The 17,483-nt window shown below is 40.6% G+C and overlaps 1 protein-coding gene across 2 annotated transcripts; it reads right to left on the reverse strand.

Moving 5' to 3' along the window:
* Window positions 1-687: 687 nt before the first annotated feature.
* On the reverse strand, window positions 688-10,932 carry DENR (density regulated re-initiation and release factor). Of its 2 annotated transcripts, none has more exons than XM_039879326.1 (8): window positions 10,777-10,932; window positions 9,909-10,023; window positions 6,854-6,873; window positions 6,085-6,169; window positions 4,558-4,641; window positions 3,386-3,502; window positions 2,328-2,467; window positions 688-2,236 (listed from the first exon to the last, which is right to left on the reverse strand). In XM_039879326.1, exons 2-8 carry the CDS (start codon window positions 10,012-10,014, stop codon window positions 2,192-2,194), a joined length of 597 nt encoding a protein of 198 aa, XP_039735260.1. In that variant the 5' UTR covers window positions 10,015-10,023; window positions 10,777-10,932; the 3' UTR covers window positions 688-2,191. The 2 variants fall into 2 exon arrangements, with proteins under 2 accessions (XP_039735260.1, XP_039735261.1); XM_039879327.1 differs by having other exon boundaries at window positions 10,714-10,876.
* Between the last annotated feature and the right edge of the window lie 6,551 nt (window positions 10,933-17,483).

Below are 17,483 nucleotides of genomic sequence, written 5' to 3' on the forward strand. Positions count from 1 at the left end.
GTTGGTAAATATTAATGAACGTGGCAAGAGTATTGTGACTAGTTGCAAATCAAAAAATCTCAGTATTTTAAGTTCATTTCCGTAGGTTTTCTTTAAAACAAAAAACTTTAAAAAGAGATCTTTTTTAAATAGATGTTTTATAAAAGCTGTAAGAATTATACTGCATCTGATTTTACACACACCCTAATTCAAAGTAATGGGCTAAATGGACTCATTCCAGTCTCCCTATCTTATTTCCTAAGTAAAGGAATTTAGTAAACAACAAAGACAGGATCTAAAAAGTAAAAATTCATCTTTATAATAGTAATTTATCAAATTTTTAAACTAACGGCAAGAAAGCTACCATAGACTATATCTTAAGCAACAACTGACTTACTGAGGTTTCTATGTGATAACTAAAAAGAAATTTAAAATCACTGTCAACATCTATTTTTTAAATGAATAAAATTCATATCAAAACTGTATTTGCATTTGAAATTGCCAGCTTAATCATGGCAAATCTCTTATATACATTATGAGCTAAAGTAGTTTAAAGGTTAGCATTATTTTTGCTAAAAATACTATGAAAACATTCCAAAATATACAAAGAGAATGTATGAATTAAAGTTGATCCTTTTTCTATTATATTTTCATGAGATTAAAACTATGCTGCATTTTAAATTCAGGTCAAAGAAAAAGATTCGCATGTTATACACAAGGACAATTTTAATTCTGCATTTTCCTGCAGTAAGATCTACTGCACTTGCCAAGAACTGTGAACATTGAGAATCTTTACATGAAGTCACGTGTTGATACAGGCACACAGACATCTTCCAGCACCAACGGCATACGTAACACATACCAAATGATCTTGGTGGCTAAATTTGCTTCATTAGATAATTGTATTTAGTAAAACTCAGTTAATGCAGAATTTCATTTTTTAAATTTACATCTTTACTACACATTTTAAGATTTTAATTATTTTTTAAAAACCATTCATTCAAGATTATAATTTGCATGGCAGTAAACAATAGGTTCTAAATTTCTTAAAGGTATCTACAAGCAATTAAAATACCATGAATCTTTTCAATTTGTAGCACCTGACTTAAGACCTTTATAAAAACAAAGTTTAAATTCATTTAGTGCATTCGTTAAAATTGTCACTGTTTCTCTTCTGAGAAAAAAACATTTCAGTTATTTCCCAGACAATATATTGAACATGGTTTATATTATTTTCAACTGGTTAGCAGAATTTTACACACATAATTTGTAGCCGGAACAAGAACTCTAAGCCTGAGTGGCCTTCCACTCAAAACAATAATGATGACAATATCAAATGGAATTGGGGTCTGCACCCCAGTTAACGTCATTCAATTTCTTTCCAAGTATTCTTGGAAAATATTTTAAAATATATACCTAGTCGTCGACCATGTGATGCAACATCATTTCTTTAACAATCTCCCAATTGTTCATGTGTATCATTTGTATGTAATTTTTTGATAACATGAGTAACATCATGATGAACGCAAGACTTCTATCTTCGGGATAATGTCAAGGAAGCGGCTTACTGGGTCAAACAGTGCAGATGGTTTTAAGGCTTTTAATATACTTTACAAATAATCTTCAGAAGAGCTCGAACAACTCCTACCGACAGTGTGGTGACAGTGTGGTGACGTGCCCACATGGATGGTAACAATGAAGCCAATCCAACCACGAATCTATTAGATGTGCAGCATCTCAGAACTATCACACCAAAGAAGCAAGGAGATACTTATTACTGGGGATGAAGCCAAATTCAAATTCTTTAAAATATTACTCAGCTTAAAAACTTCAAAAAAAAAAAAAAAAAAATCATGATTTGATTAAATCATGGCCATTTAAAAATAATCAACAGATAAGCGTTCCACAAAAAGTCTACAGTGTTTTTTCAAAAATAAAAAGTTAAAAAGGGAGAAAGAGAAGTCAGTACCAAGTGACCAAAAATTTTTATTTGACTAAATTCTATTTCATGCATAAGCATGACAGTCTCCCCTATTCATTAGACTTTGGCAATAAAAAAAAACAAGCAGCCTTGTACAGAACAGTGAAAATGCCAAGGGCGAGGGTAGTCTACAGTTTTACTGTAGGATAAATATATATCTTTTCAAAAGGCCTCTCCCCCTTGGCCATATCAACTCAGTTCAGACCATTAAATACAGACAAATTTTCAAAATCACTTCTTCACTTCTCCAAGATCTTCGATGCTATCATCATCCACCTAGAAAACACATAATTACATTTCATGAGTTGTGAAAAGCAACTTGCTTCAAGAACTTATTTCTATAGATGCGTATGTTCCATATACTCACCTCTGGCCATTTTTCCTGAATGACATCAATTATGTCATCTGTAAAGTCCCCCTGAATGATGATTTCGTCCTCCCCTGTGACTGAGGCACCACAGGAGAATTTTTGAGCAAAAAATCTTTGTGCTTCTTTAAGATCGATTTCTGTTATTTAAAAAAAAAAAGCAAGACTATAATTGAAATTGTATCTCAAAGATATTTTTTTCATTTTGAAATTTAATTTGCATTTCAAATTCATAAAAACAGACTGTATTCATGGATTTCATATTCCTCTCAGAGCAATAATTACAAACTACCACAGGCAGTAATCTTAACAATTAAACTAATATTTTCAAGAGCAAATAAAGCCTTAGTACATAAAAAAGCATCATCCATACTATTCATAACTCATACAGCAAGACCAAAATAAATCCAGGAACACATTAACTCCAACATTACATACACACACTTTCAAGTATGATGAAGTTCATGTGTTTATCCCTTTTTATAAAAGGATAATTCAGAGCAGAGAAACAAACCTAATACTCAGTGACTGTTTTTCAATCTGTGTTGTCACATGAAGGGACCTCAGTTTACAATTTCACCCCCATTTCACTACTCATTCAAGGCCCCCAGGAACAGAAAGAGCTCTGAAGCGGGACATTCTGCCACTACCTACCTTCCCTCACCTTCCACTGTCACTCCCAGAGGGGACAAGCCGTTCTACAACCCTTTGCCACCAAGCCTGCAGGGACAGAGGAACAGCACTGGCAGCCTTCAAAGGGAGCCCTATTTAGCCATCCTTATTCATTTTATTACATAAAATGTGTCCAAGCAGGAATTCTGGAAAGGAAAAAGCTAAACCAGTCCCCTCTGAAAAGATCTGAAAATTTCTTCAAAATTTGATTCTGAAGCTATAGTAAGAAGTACAAAATTTCATTTTATATTTTCTTAGCAAAAAATAGACCTGTGAAATTTTCACGATACCAGATTAAGAGAGCGAGCGAGCGCGCGCGCATGTGAGTGCACACAGGGGCGAGAAAATAGTTCGCACACTTTAAACGTACTTAAGCTTAAACTCACCGAAAGTTGCAAGGCCACACACTCTCGTTACGTATTTCTTCTTCGCTCTGGGAATTTTAGCTATCGTAACCTTCTGTGGTACGGTCTTCTTTTTTTGTTTTATTTGACCCCTTCCACCTTTATTTAAGAAAGAGCTCGGCATTAATTATTTTGTTTTTAACACAGAGAATACTGTCTTTAATTTTTAAAAGTACCAAATAGTAATTTCTAAAGTTTTTCTAATACAAAATTAATAAACACATGCACGAGTATTCATTCAATAAATATTTAAGTAATCTGTGCCAAGCACCAGGCCGAGGGCTGAGGACACAAAGATGAGCAGAACAGAACATAGTCCCTGCCCTCCAGGACTCCGGTCCAGCGAAGGGAGACAGAAAAGGTTAAGTGATTCCAGCAACCTGATGTGTACTATAGTAGGATCCACGAATACAGCGCTATCACAGCCCTGCAGAGGAACGGCTCACTCTGGTTCTGAAGGACAGAACAGGTTTCCTAGAGGAAGTGACATCTAAGCTCTTGCAGAACAAGGAATTGTCCAGGTGAAGGGAGATAGGCTGGAGAGGTTTAAGAAAGGATACTTCAGGAAAAGGGAACAAGTTCAGAGATAAGAAAAAGCATTATAGTTGAGAACTACACTTGCCTTGATGAAGGGAAATAGGGGGATAAGGAAAGAAAGATACAGGCTCTTGGGGAATTTTTTTCAAAGATGCAAAGTCCTGAAAATATTTATGAGCTAATTTTAGTCGAGGAGAAAAATCAAGGAAGAAAAAAGATGGGGACACGATCCAGAGCACGAGAAAGTAGTTTTAGGAGAAATTCAACTGTCAGAAGTAATCAGAGAATAAAAACTTATATAAACGTCCTCTCTAATTAAACAGAATATACAAGTATTCTAAAACGGTAACAAAGTTTTCAAATCATAAACGAGTTGGCTGGTTGCTTTTTAAGTACATATACAGCAAATAAAGCATGCTTTCTTCGGTCAAATTTACTGATAAAGCCCAAATCATATCACATCCGACTACCCTGAGAATCTGATTCTCAGGGTAATATACACATGGAATTACAGTAACAGGTAGATGTGACTCACTTTGGGAATGCTTTCGTTACTTAGTTTTTCGGGCAGAGGGAAGGTAGGTTTGTGTAAATCAAATCATGAATTTAGGTCTCACCTCTCTTTTGTTTTTTCTTTTCTTCCTCTTCTCCTGCTGTTCCTTGACCCTCACTAATTCCAGCTTCTTGTTTGGGTGAATTTTCTAGACATAAAAACAAAATCCAAAAGCATTAACATCATTTCATACTAATATTAAAACATCACCTTTGATGAACCTCATACACAAATAAGGTATTTAACCAATAACTGAGCATGATATTTATAAAGCAAATGGTCATAGTACTAGATTCCTATCAAGCCTAATTCTGAAGTCGTTATGCTAAGTATATGGTGACAGAAGGCAAAAAGTGGTCTTTGATATGTGAGGATTATGATTTTTAGCCACATGAGAGGAGCATGAAACACTCATAGTGACTCTGAGTGTTTAGCTTCTAAACATGCTAATCTAGTTAGCGGGAAGTCTGGTCCTGAATAAGAGCTTCTCACCCCCTCCTCAAATCGCATCATGCCCTAGACAGGTCATGTTCACGGCCAAACATGTAGACTGACTGTAACACCAGACTTGAGGCTTCTCATCCAACCACTGACAGCTCTACCTTCAAAACATATCCAGAACCTGACCACTTTTCACCACCCCACTGCTATCATCCTGGTCCGGGTCGTCATCATCACCTGAACGGATTACTGCAGGGGCCTCCTATCCGGTCTGCTTTGCTGCCTATGCCCCTTTTCAGTCTATTCTTAACACAGCAGCCAAAGAGATGCTATTCAAACAAAGTCAGACCTCATCACTCTTCTGCTCAAAACCCTCCAATAGTTCCCCTCACTCAGAGTAAAAGCCAAGATGTGGCCTTAAAGATGTGGTGCTCCATTACTTCTCTGACTTCATCTTCTATCCTTCTCCCCCTCCTCCGATAAGCTCAAGACAGAAAAGCCACCTTGCTGTTCCCCGAATAAGCTGTTCAGTTCTTGCTTCAGTGTCTTCTGCCAGGAATCTTCTCCCAGGTTTCCAAAGGTCTCACTCCCTCATTTTCTTTAAGTCTTTGTTCAAATGCCACCTTTTCCGCAAAATCTTTCCTGGTCACTACCTAAATATTTCAAATTCCCTCCCCAATAATTCTTATCTCCCCATTCTCTACTTACCAATATGTAACACATTTATTTCATTTGTCTTATTTTACTTATTTTGTTTGTCTCCCTTTCTAAAATATAACTTCCAGAGATCTTTTGTTTACTGCTTTATCCTCAGCATCTGAAACTATGTGTAGTATATGACATGCTCACAAGAAATAATCTGTTGAATGAATGAGCGAAAATATATTTGCCTCTAAATCATTTATTCTTCTTTATATGAGAAAGTTGATACTTTGACCTAACCTGTCTCAGGGAGAGAAGACACATAGAGCAGTTTGTGATTTTATATAAGGAATTTTAACTCAAGAACTTAAAATAGTTTTAAAGTTCATAAACATAAATATAATTCTGTAATGATCCTACTAAAGGACTTTCACATCTTTAAAATAATGCCTTATATGCATTTGTTTCAGGTATACAAGCATTGATGAAAGAAAAAAAATGTTCATACCTACGGTAAGTTTTGCAAACTCATTTGGAAAATTCTTCTCTAACCACTGTCTACATTTAGCAACATCAGGCATATATTCACAGTACTAGAAGGAAAAAAAAGAGCAAACTGAATCACAACAAAACATTTTCAGTCAACCAATACATTTCAATTTAAAATCATTTCCTACACTTGCTACATAAAAAATGATAAAACTAACTACTCCCACCTGACGTCTTATCCACAAGATATCTGTATTCAACCAGGAAACGCCCCATAAGAAATTAGATATTAAAAAGAATTAGGCAGTTCCTTACTATAATAATTTATTTCCTCTCCATCAAACAGAATGGCCTTAGAAGAAGGAGCAAACAGACAAAAACGAGCATGTCTACTTCTTGCTCTCATTAATTTCATGACTTGCCCATAGAGCCTGGCTTAGAAGCTTAGTAACAGAAGTCTTATGCATAATTTCTGCTTTCTCTCCTCTGCTTAGTCATTAAATTTTGGCTGTAAGGTTATTCTTGTTTTATTAGCTGACTACTCTTGGGTTCCATACAAAAATCCAAACTGTATAGCAACATGCAAATGACATACACATATGACTCAAAGTCTAAAGAAAACAATTTAAAAAAACCACTGAATTATTCTAAACCACAGTTCTCTGTAAAAGGGCTGAAACTCTACTATCAAATGACAGAAAATAAAAAATAAGAAAACAAAATTCTCGAGTTAGCTCTAAAATCAACGACCTCCAATGCGGAAGTTAAAAAAGAACTTTAAAACTTACCTCTGTTGGTAATGAACAGACTGGGGAAATGGAGAGAGAAAAAAAGGATTTAAAAATTTAAATATATACACACAGCTCTCATCATAACTTTTAAATTTGACAAAATGCTTCTACCGTTTCTGTACTACCTTTCAGATGCTACCCAGCGTTTTTTTGTTTGTTTGTTTGTTTTTGTTTGTGAGGTAAAAGGCATGTGGTTAATAGAAGTATTACCTTGATTTTTTTTAATCTAAAAAAGAATGTCTCCTTGGGTTGATGGGACATCCGACTATAGTACCTTACATATCTTAGGGTTTTACCATAACCACTTCAGAGAGTCTGAAACTAAGATAAGGTGGGAACGATTCCCCATATGACAAAGCTTGAATGGAACTGATTATTATTTTTGACAGCTTTATCAAAACAGCCGCTACTTCTTTTTACTCATAGTAACACATTTATAAACTTCAGTAGCATTTCTGCTACCATTTCCCTGCAGTATGCTTTTCCTTTCCTTTTTCATATTATGCTACATAAGATCATGAAATTGTAAAGCTAAAAGGCACGCTGGCTGATTCAATCTTGTCATTGTATAGCCCGCACAGCCTAAGGGACTAGAGGAACTCGAAGGCTTTCCCGATTTTAACTATAATTCTATTACTGGGTCAATTGCTTATTTTGTTTTTATTTTTAAGGTGAAGAATGGAGTAGTTCAATGTGCCCAACATCTTGAGGTTTGGGCGGGAGAGGTGGAATGGTACAGCATTACTAATAACAGCAATGACCATGTACTGGGCACCTATTATGTGCCGGGCACTTTGCTGTGCTCTTTATGTATTATTATGTTTAATCATTATGACCCTATGAGGTAAGAATTACCATATCTGTTCGATAAATTAAAAAATGAGACTCAGCACAGGTAACCCACATTAATCTATCTGGTCAGCGGAACGGGATCTGAACCCCGGTCTGTTTCTGAAGCTCAGGCCCTTAACCACTAAATGAGGTTTCACAACATATACAGGCAACGTAGCTATGTGCCAGCCAGATGACTGGCCTGCCTTCTGAACCCATCATCACTGTGTTATAGATGAAGCCCTAGAAAAGGTTAAATAGTTCATCTGATGACAAAGGTGGTATGTGGCTGAAGAAAACTGGAATCTAGCATCTCTTGATTTCAAGTTTAGAGTTCCTTCTGCTAAAACTCTCCCTGGCTAAACAGAGCTCTATAACCCTCACAGTTCAAGTTCAAATAGTAGGTACAGATATTCAGACATATTGTCAGTATGCAATTATAGGTTAAATACCATTCATTATAGCAAATATTAAAGCTATAAAACTGTATACCATTTTAAAATAATATTCAGTTCGGCAAAATTCTAATACAATGAAAATATTTGAACGATTCTTCTGAGTTCGCTGATATTTGCTTTTAAAATCAATTTGCCTCCACAGATTACTATTTGTAAACTATACTTTTCAACGCAAAGATCCAGCAGTCACCTTCAAACTTCACGTCACTAATTGTGGAACCTGACACTACGTCACACTGCTGATGTGACGCAGTATGAAGAACAGAGTATCATCATCCATGAAACCTTCTATGCTCAGTGCCCCTCAAAACTTCTATGTTGAAATCCCAGCGTCTAAAATGATGGTATTAGGAGGTGGAGCGGTTGGGAGTATATTCCATTTTTTCTTCTCAAAAGCCCTCAGTAGTAGGCTCTACTGTTATCTATTTTATAGATGAAGGAACTGGCCATGGTCACACAGTGAGTAAATGGCTAAGGTATGACTCAAATTCAGATTGGCTTCAGAGTCTGAAGTCTCTAACCTGAAGATGAAATGTCTCCCCAGAAATGACCCCCATCCTAGCTGCCCTTGTTTCTCACTGTACTCCAACCAGCATTCTGCTCCAATCAGCTCTTCGTTTTTCCTCTCCCCTAAAGATAGCATATTGAATCTTGCCACCATACTGTTCTTATGAATTCTTTCACCTTTCCTTGCAAATCCTACCTATTACCTTATGTTTCTCACTTCCTTGGAAACGTCCCTAGCTCCCTCTGAACAAAGACCGCTCCCTTTCCTGAACTCCAAATTCATAGTTACAGTATCATTTAATTTAGCATTTAATATTCCCTAAGTGCTTTCCTACAACTAGACCTTAAACTCCCTGAGGAAAGAGTAACCCTGTCCCGCTGCCTGGAATATCAATACAAACTAGGGAGGGAAATGAAAATAAACCATTCTCAAAAAGGTTAGGGACCTCTGGTCAACATAAATTATCACTGGGGTGGATTTTATATTTTAGTGCAGTTGTTCAAAAGCCACCTCAGCTGAGAGACATAAGCGATTCCACAGGATGGTTTTCATATACTGTATTTCACCAATTCTGGTTTTTTTTTTTTAAATTTTTATAACGATCTTATAGCATATCAATCTGACCATTTTTTCTTTCTTGGTGGATCCTAAAATAATGGTGTATCATAAAATAAGGATTCTTAGATTCGCTGAAACAGGGTACAAAGAAAAACAGCTCTTAATTACATCCGATAAACAAGAACAAACCATAGTAAACTAGCATACTTTTCTAATAGTAATAATTAGTTAGCACTTATTGTACTATGTTCTTGTGTTAGCTGCTGTACCAGAAGCTTAACGTGGATCATCTGACTTAAGATGCAATCATCGTCTTCATTTTTCAGACCTTAAGAAACAAACCTCTAACCCTTAGTGAAATTAGGTAACTTGCCCAAAGTCACATAGCTGGTAATGCTGGAGTCGGGATGCAAACCCTGGTCCATGATTCCAAAGTCAAGCAACATAACCAAGTAAGACCAATATCATAACAAAACTCAATCAGCCTTACGAAGTCACAGGGGTTGGGGGGGATTCTGTTAATCCACGTCTCCTCTTCACCAGTCTCTCACCCACCCACCCCCACGCCCCAAATTAAGGAGTCACCAAATGACAAAGACAGATGAAAAAGGGATTTCTAGGACCAAATGTGAAACTATTATCAAAATGCATAAAAATACAGTAAGTAAAAAGCCATTGTCTGCCTTCCAACACTTGCCTCCACAGTAAAGGACTCGGAGCGGGTAATCTGCATCTAACTTGGTATTGCTCCTCGGGTCGCCTTTGCAATCATGCCCACCGGATTCAGAAATGTCAGCAGCCATCTCACAAACCTGCAAGCAAGGAAAATAACACATCTTCACCGTTTCAGACCAGGAGTCCAGAGCAGCAGTGTTCAGGTGTAGTCTTGCCTCCTTCCACCTGAAATTCCCCCGCCCCAACTCTCTTTAATTTCTGTGTTAAGTGAAAGACACAAGCTGCCATTAGGATTCATAAAATATGAGCAATTCTGGGCACGCTAGTGACCAGATCTACAGGGAAGCAAGTGACAGTGAGACCATGAAGAACGTGGGGCGCGGGGCACTAGTGAAAGAGGAAGCAATGGGAAATAAGGATGGAGAGGACGGCTTAGAGACGGGGCTAAAGGTCTGGGGTGAGGTGGAAGGGATGCAAACTGCAGCAATAAACACCACGAAGCAGCTAGAAGAAAGCAGGCTGGAATGGGTGGGTCACCGAGGGTGCCAGAGGGCAGGGTGTGGGGGCAGCTAAAAGCCAAGGGAGGGACACTGAGGAGTCAGGAATGGGGACGGGATGGGAAGGGGGCGGGAAGACCAGAGTCTGAGGAGAGAAAATGGGGCAGAAGAACCGGGAAGGAGCAGAATAGAAGAGCACTGAGGCGACAAGGACGGCCAGGTGGGAGGGGAGAGACCTGTGGCGAAGGGGCAATCCCGGGGACACCAGAGGGGCCCATGTGGGCGGGGAGGTGGAGAAGCCCGGCCCGGCCCCCTTCCGCCGGGGAGCACCTCAGCTTTCCCCACGCTCTCTACGAGCTTCTCGGAAGCGGGAGAAGCAAGAGGGGTCGTTACCCAGGCGGTCTCCGCCGCCACCTCCGCTCCCGCCACTACCGCCAGCTGAAGCTACACATGCAACTCCTCTCCTCCGGCCCGGGCCAACTGAGAGCCCGTCTGCCAGCCGCGGTCCCGCGAGACAATAAGCCTTTATCGCGAGATTCAGGCCGCCGCTGGGTGGCTGTCGCGAGAAGCCTGAAGGGCGAAGAGGAGTGGGGAGCATGCGCAGTTCGCTCGGGGCGGGGCCAGGCCGCCGAGAGGCTGACGGCCAGTAGGCGGTGCTCGTTGCCCGTGGGAGACGTTGGGTGGTTGGCGGTCCGCGAGCGGACGCGGAGGCCGGTTGGAAACGCGGAGATGTGCGTCGAAAGTCGCAGTGACTCCCTGTCCTGTCAAGTGAGCCCGGGCGGACGGAGCGCGTGCCGGATTCCGGCCTAACCTCGGTCTTGATGGCTAAGTGGGTCCTCCGCGGGGAGACTGCAGCTGGAAGAGGCGTTTGATTTCATTTCACCCCGTTCCCTGCATTGCCAGAATTATTCTTGAAAAGATAATATCAACGCTCTTTACAATTTTCTCATCGCCCACAATCTCACTACGCTCACAACTGTTTTCACCACCTTTCTCGTGTTTACCTGTCCTCGTATGTGATGCAAACTGGAATTAATCTGTCTGAATCTCAGGCTTCCCGTCGGGACCCTGAAGCCTGGTAGACTCTGTAGTTTACTTAGCTTTGCTTCTATCTAGTTTTCACTTTGAGAAAAACCCTTCACGTCCATATTCAGCTTGAGTTCCATTTGTGAAATGGAAATAACATTTGCAGAGCTTTGAAGATTGAAGAAAGAGTAGGACAGACAAGAGCTCTGTAGATGGTAGAAGGTGTTCTTTTCTATTTTGCTTCATCCGCCACCTCCTTCCCTGATAACTTCATTCGCCATTGCCACCACCATCGCCCTAACTTTTTTGCTCAGAACTTAACTTCATGTGTTCACGAAGCCATCGGCATACTCTTTTCCACCAGCCACTGTGACTTCCACTCGGACATCTTTCTTAAAGAGGAGTCCCCCCAAACTGCGAGAGAGTCACTAACTGCATGACATTCGTGAAAGATCCTGTTCCCAAGCGTGTTTGATTCCAGTAATAGTAGCTTCCAATTCCAATAATAATAGCTTCCATTTACTGACACCCACCTCCCTGTATGTGCCAAGGTCCTGCTCTTTGGGGAGATACAAAGTCAAGGTGGATTCATTCCTTCCACAAAACGTCCTTGCTCCAGGCACTGTGCTAGACACTGGGGCTACAAAGAATGAAAGACAAAGTCCCTACTCTCACTAAATAGTCTTAGACACGTTAGCTGATTTAATCCTTATAAAAACCCCCATCGAGTGGGCATTCGTGTCTCTAATTTCCAGATAGTAAAATTGAACCTTAAAGGTGGAAATGAATTCAGTTCGCATATGCTTAAGATCACACAGCTAATAGCATATTTTATTTAAGATGTATATTTTTCACATTAATCTCATATCGTGATACATTGTAATGGATGGAGTCTCCGCATCGTGTCATAGTTTAATTGGCAGCATTTTTTTTTCCTAGTGGTGCACAGATTAAGGGTGCATCTTACAATCAATGTCACCTTAGATGTGAGGAAGTATGGGGAGGCGGCCAGCCCTGCATAGTGGACCCAATGTCTTCAGTTCTATTCCTCACCCTTTTCCTGCTCCACTTTGTAGGGAAGGGGGAGCTGACAGCTGATTCCTATAGACTGTATTCCCAGGCTTCCTTGTTCCCAAGCTTCTAGCTGGGTTCGGCCAACGGCAACAGCTTTCTTCCCATCTTTTCCCCTCGCCCTCTTGAGCAGCATCTCTGGCAGCAGCTGTTTCTCTGTCTGCCATGGTCGGGGATCACAGCCTCCTCCCTGGATCTGGTCTCTAGCCTAGGGCTGCTGATGGCTTCTCGATGCCGCTAATGTCTGAGTTGCCTCGATCACCTCTGTTTAGTTTTTCAACAGTTCCATTCCCTGTATAAACAATCCCCTGAATGAAATGCTCCTCTGCTTTACATACTTAGATGGGATTCTGCTTTCTGGGTGGACTCTGCCTGATGCAGCTGGCATTCAAACCCAGATTTGTATTTCCTAGTGCCCTCCACAGCCTGTCAGCTCTCAGGTGCTAAAAAGAGGAACAACATATTAAATAAAGAAACATTGTGGTGGTTTCTCACCAGGAAGCCACAGGCTTTGAAAGGCAGTGGGATTATTGCAAAGGATACAGAATCCTCGTACGCATTAAGCATTGTCAGGAAATGGACTAGGTATCTTTCAGACTTAAGTATTACTATTTTCTAGTGTAAGTCACAGTTTTGTTCCAACGAATGTCCAAAAGTTGAATCTCTTTGGCCTGACTCCAGTCGTGTCCATCCCTAAATCAATCACCATAACTAGACAAGCCCTGAGTTGAGTGTCCACCTTTGGAGCTGGGTTTGGAGAGTGGGGATCAGGTATATCCCGAAGGAGACTTGAGGCACTATGACCAGAAGAGGGAGTGATGGTGACGTGTCAAAACCAGTAGACATCCACGGCCATCCTCATACTCACGTGAGCTAAAAATTATTGAATAATCTACTGTCTTTGACATATCAAATGGGTGTACAGGTGAGGCAGACTTCCTAACAATCCTATTTCACTTGAGATAGGATGAGTCTAGTTTAAGATACTGAATTTCCCAGCATCCCTTTTGTCTGGACGAGCTGCAGTTATTACTGTTGACAGCTTTTTCATCTACTTGTAAATGAATTTCAGCACTCCTGATTGCCCGTGTATGCATGTATAATTGCCTATGTGTGTGTGTTCTAAAGTTCTCCTTTGAATTGGTTTTAACATCGTATTGATTCCCGTATTAATTCATGAGTGAAGTAAAATCTTCGACATGTTTATTTTATAATTAAATAAGAGTCATGTTTTTATTCTTTTAAAACTTTATCATTTAACACTTCTCACATAAAGAGGTGAGGCATCACATAAAAAAAAAAAAAAGCCTTGCCCTCTCTCCCTTCTTTTTGACCAAGTCGTGTACACAGCCTGGAGGGACCACAGCCATCTTGCAACAGGAGTCACTAGCCTGAGAATAGAGATGCATTTGCTAAGGATGGAGGCTGGAAAATGTATAAATAGCCTGTGTTCCTGATAGCATTGTTGAGTCACCATATCAGCTCTTGACTGCCTCCTTTCCAGGGCTTCCTATTGTGAAAGACAAACACCCTCCCCCCCATCTGTTTAAACAATACAGTAGGGTTTTCTATTATACTACAGAATGCATTCCTAAATCATACTATAAGAAAGTCAGATGTTTTGTTCAACACAGAAGGGAAACCTGTGGTCAAGCAAAACATGCCTGAAGGAAGGGGATGATGGTGAGACCGAACTAAAGGATGATGAGGAAGTGATGTGGCAAGACCAGTCATTCAGGGGAGGCATGGATGATGGGGCATTCTGACGCTCGCTTTCTGAGAAGCCGTCTAGCAAAGAGAATGAACGCATTTCCATGGCTCTTTGAATTAGAAGCGACTTCTTACCACATGTGACACCTTGTCATAACGTGATCTATTTTCTCAAGAGATCATGGGGTTATTTTCTTTCCTGCTCTTGAGGCTGGGTTGGCCCTCCAGCCAGACATTTCCTTTCATCTGGCCCTTTCCGGGGAATTTTCAAAGTAATCACTTGGGGTGGAGCGGATATTTGTTGGTTGCCTTTCTAGCATCTCCTCTCTGTAACAGGTCCATTTTGGTTTGGAGGTGTCCACCTCTCTACCCGTGGGGTCTGACTGGGCCTTCATGACCCCGAGTCCAGGGGTGGAGCCCGTGACCCAGGTCTAACGCAATCGGCAGTGTCCTGCTGGCAACAGCGATGGCCTAACTCCAGGATAGATCGCTCAGAGTGAATCCCGGCACACTCCTGAGGGAGCACTTAGGAAAGAGGCTCCCTGTCTCTCCCTGGACTTGAGCCTCAGAGGCTGCCCAGCAGAGGTGCTGACGGCCGTCTTGCCACTATGTCTCTGTGAAGGTGGTGCACGTCTGATTCCGGCACATCCGACGTCAGTTCTAACCCTGGAAAAGTCAACAAATTTCCATTTTTGCTTAAGCTAGTTTGGAGTGTCACTTTCAAATTAGTTCTGATGGACACAAAGGGTTAAGGCAGCCCTGACGAGCGTTTATTAAAACCTGTTTCCCAACATTTTTTCTCCCCATTATGATACACACAACGGATGTTATGCCCTTACAAAGCACAGCTCATAAATGTACATTTTGAAGAAACCCCAAAATGACTGCAAAGACGTAAGGCATCATAATAACTTATAAATTTCCCAACTTACTACATAATACGTATGTAAGGTAGGTTGCTATGAACTATGGCAGATTAAATGGGCTGTCATTGAATTCCTTTCTCTCCTACTCAAGAAGGTGTTTGAGAATTCTTAGGATAAGGCCTGGCCCAAAGAGAAACACCGTAGGACTAACCTTCAATCGATCTCATGTGTTTAAGTAAATAATACTTTCATATTATCAATAAATTATCAGACACGGGCTCTACATAAAACTGAAAACAACACAAAAGTGGATGGAGACACCCAGGAATGAGAACCACTCAGTGAAAAGGGCTCCATTTATTCCCAAGTTATATGAGCTACCTTCAAAACGAATACATTTTTCATCTTTTGGCTCTGCGCTAAATTGAAAATATTCATTCTTTTCCTTCTGCGAAGAGAGTTTTTGTCACTTTTTTCTCTTGAAAGGATGAAGATCCTTCAAGACTTGCTTTCCCAAGAGAAAGATGGCACAAATCCACAGGAGTGGATCCCAGTTTCAGGCATGGCTGGATCCTAGAGATAAAATAACATACGCCAGACTCTCTCTCGCAGAGCATGATAAAGCACGTGTGCAAAGTGCTTACGCCTGGTAGTTCTGGGTGAATGTATGGGACTAATTTTGTACTATTCTTGCAGCTGTTCTGTAAGTTTGAAGTTATTTCAAATTTAAAAGTATTTTTTTAGAAAGGGAACTATCTCTTTTCACCTCTTGGATTCTTCCCTATGCTTTCTTCATATTCCCCAAATACTGAGGTTATTTTCTATGAGTTTAGGAACCCCAGAAAAAAGAGAGATGATCTTTTCTGATGGTTGGGAAACAATGCTAGCAAACGACTCAGGTTCGTATGTATCTGCCATAGACTGAATGTTTCGCTCTCCTCCCCCATTTCATATGTTGAAATCCTGCCCCTCAGTGTGATGGCATTAGGAGGTGGCACCTTTGTGGAGTGATTAGTAGGGTTAGTGTCCTTATAAAAGAGACCCCAGAGAGCGCCCTTCCCCCTTCTGCCATGTGAGGACACAACGAGCAGACAGCAGGCAGGAAGCAGGTTCTCACCAGACAAACTGCCAGCACCTTGATCTTGGACTTCTAGGCCTCCAGAACTGTGAGAAATAAACCTCTGTTAGAGCAGCTCAAATGGGCTAAAACAGTGAATCGTTAGCCTCTGAGTCCTACACCTACCTCTGAGCCAATCACAATGGTTGCAGGAATGAGATGCTCTGATTTGCCAGGCTGGGTCATATGCCCATTCCCAGAGCCAGGGGATGGAGATAAATTCTCTCAAACCTCAAAGATGGTCAAACCCCAGGGATGGATGAGTCGCCAAAGAAAAGCAGGGTATTAATGCCAAAAGGAGGGCACCTGGATGCTGGGAGGACAAAAGCAGTGTATAACCACCCCGTCGCTGGAGCTCTCGATCCCAGAAGCTCTGTTTAAAGGAAGAAGGACCAGGGGACTGAGATGCTAAGGAGGGAGCAGGCGTGACAGAGGGTCATGAAAACTAACCCGTTCAGCTTCTTCAAAAAGCAGATGTTTAATAAGATCGTTTGCTCTTCCTGCAACGCAGGACCAACAGGGGACACAACCAATTCTGCGACGAGAGGCCCTGAAATATTCACTATAGAGGAGAATGAATTTACAAAGAATGATACAATGTTATCATGACGGAGCAGGCCCTTCGCTAAGTTCGTGGTGAAACCCATCCTTGCCTAGTCAAATCCCCAATGTCCCCTATCTCCAGACCCTGACGATCGCTGATCTCCTTCCCGTCTCTATGATTTACCTATTGTAGATGTTTCATTTAAATAGAATCCTATAATATGTTGCCTTTGGTTACCTTTGACTTCTTTCACTGGGGATGTTTTCAAGGTTCACATACCTTGTAGCATGTGTCAGTACTTCATCCCTTTTCACAATTTATCTATTTATCCTTTGATGAACATTTGGGTTGTTCATCAACCCAAGCAAAGTTTACTACACAAACTTTGGTGTGTTTCGTGGTTTTGTTTTTGTTTGTTTGTTTACTTAACGATATACCTTGGACATCTTTTTCTATCAGTATGCATAACTCAGTCTCACTCTCTATGGATAGCAGAGATGCTTAGAACAGGGCCTGGGCCAAAGGGGGTGTCATACAAGTGAATGCTGTTATTCTTTTAATAAGTAGATAATACTCTATTGAATGGAATCCCTATCATTTATTTATCTCATTCCCCACTGGTAAAGATTTAAGTCGCTTTCAATGTTAATTTTCTATTATGGAAAATATATATAAGTAGGAAGAATAGAACAATGAATGTCCATGTTTCTACAATCCAAACTATCACAATCAAAACTCTTGGCCTCTCTCTTCTTTATTTCTGCCC

The sequence above is a fragment of the Pteropus medius genome, unplaced genomic scaffold (assembly GCF_902729225.1).
Source record: "Pteropus medius unplaced genomic scaffold, Ma_sr-lr_union100, whole genome shotgun sequence".
NCBI lineage: Eukaryota > Metazoa > Chordata > Mammalia > Chiroptera > Pteropodidae > Pteropus > Pteropus medius.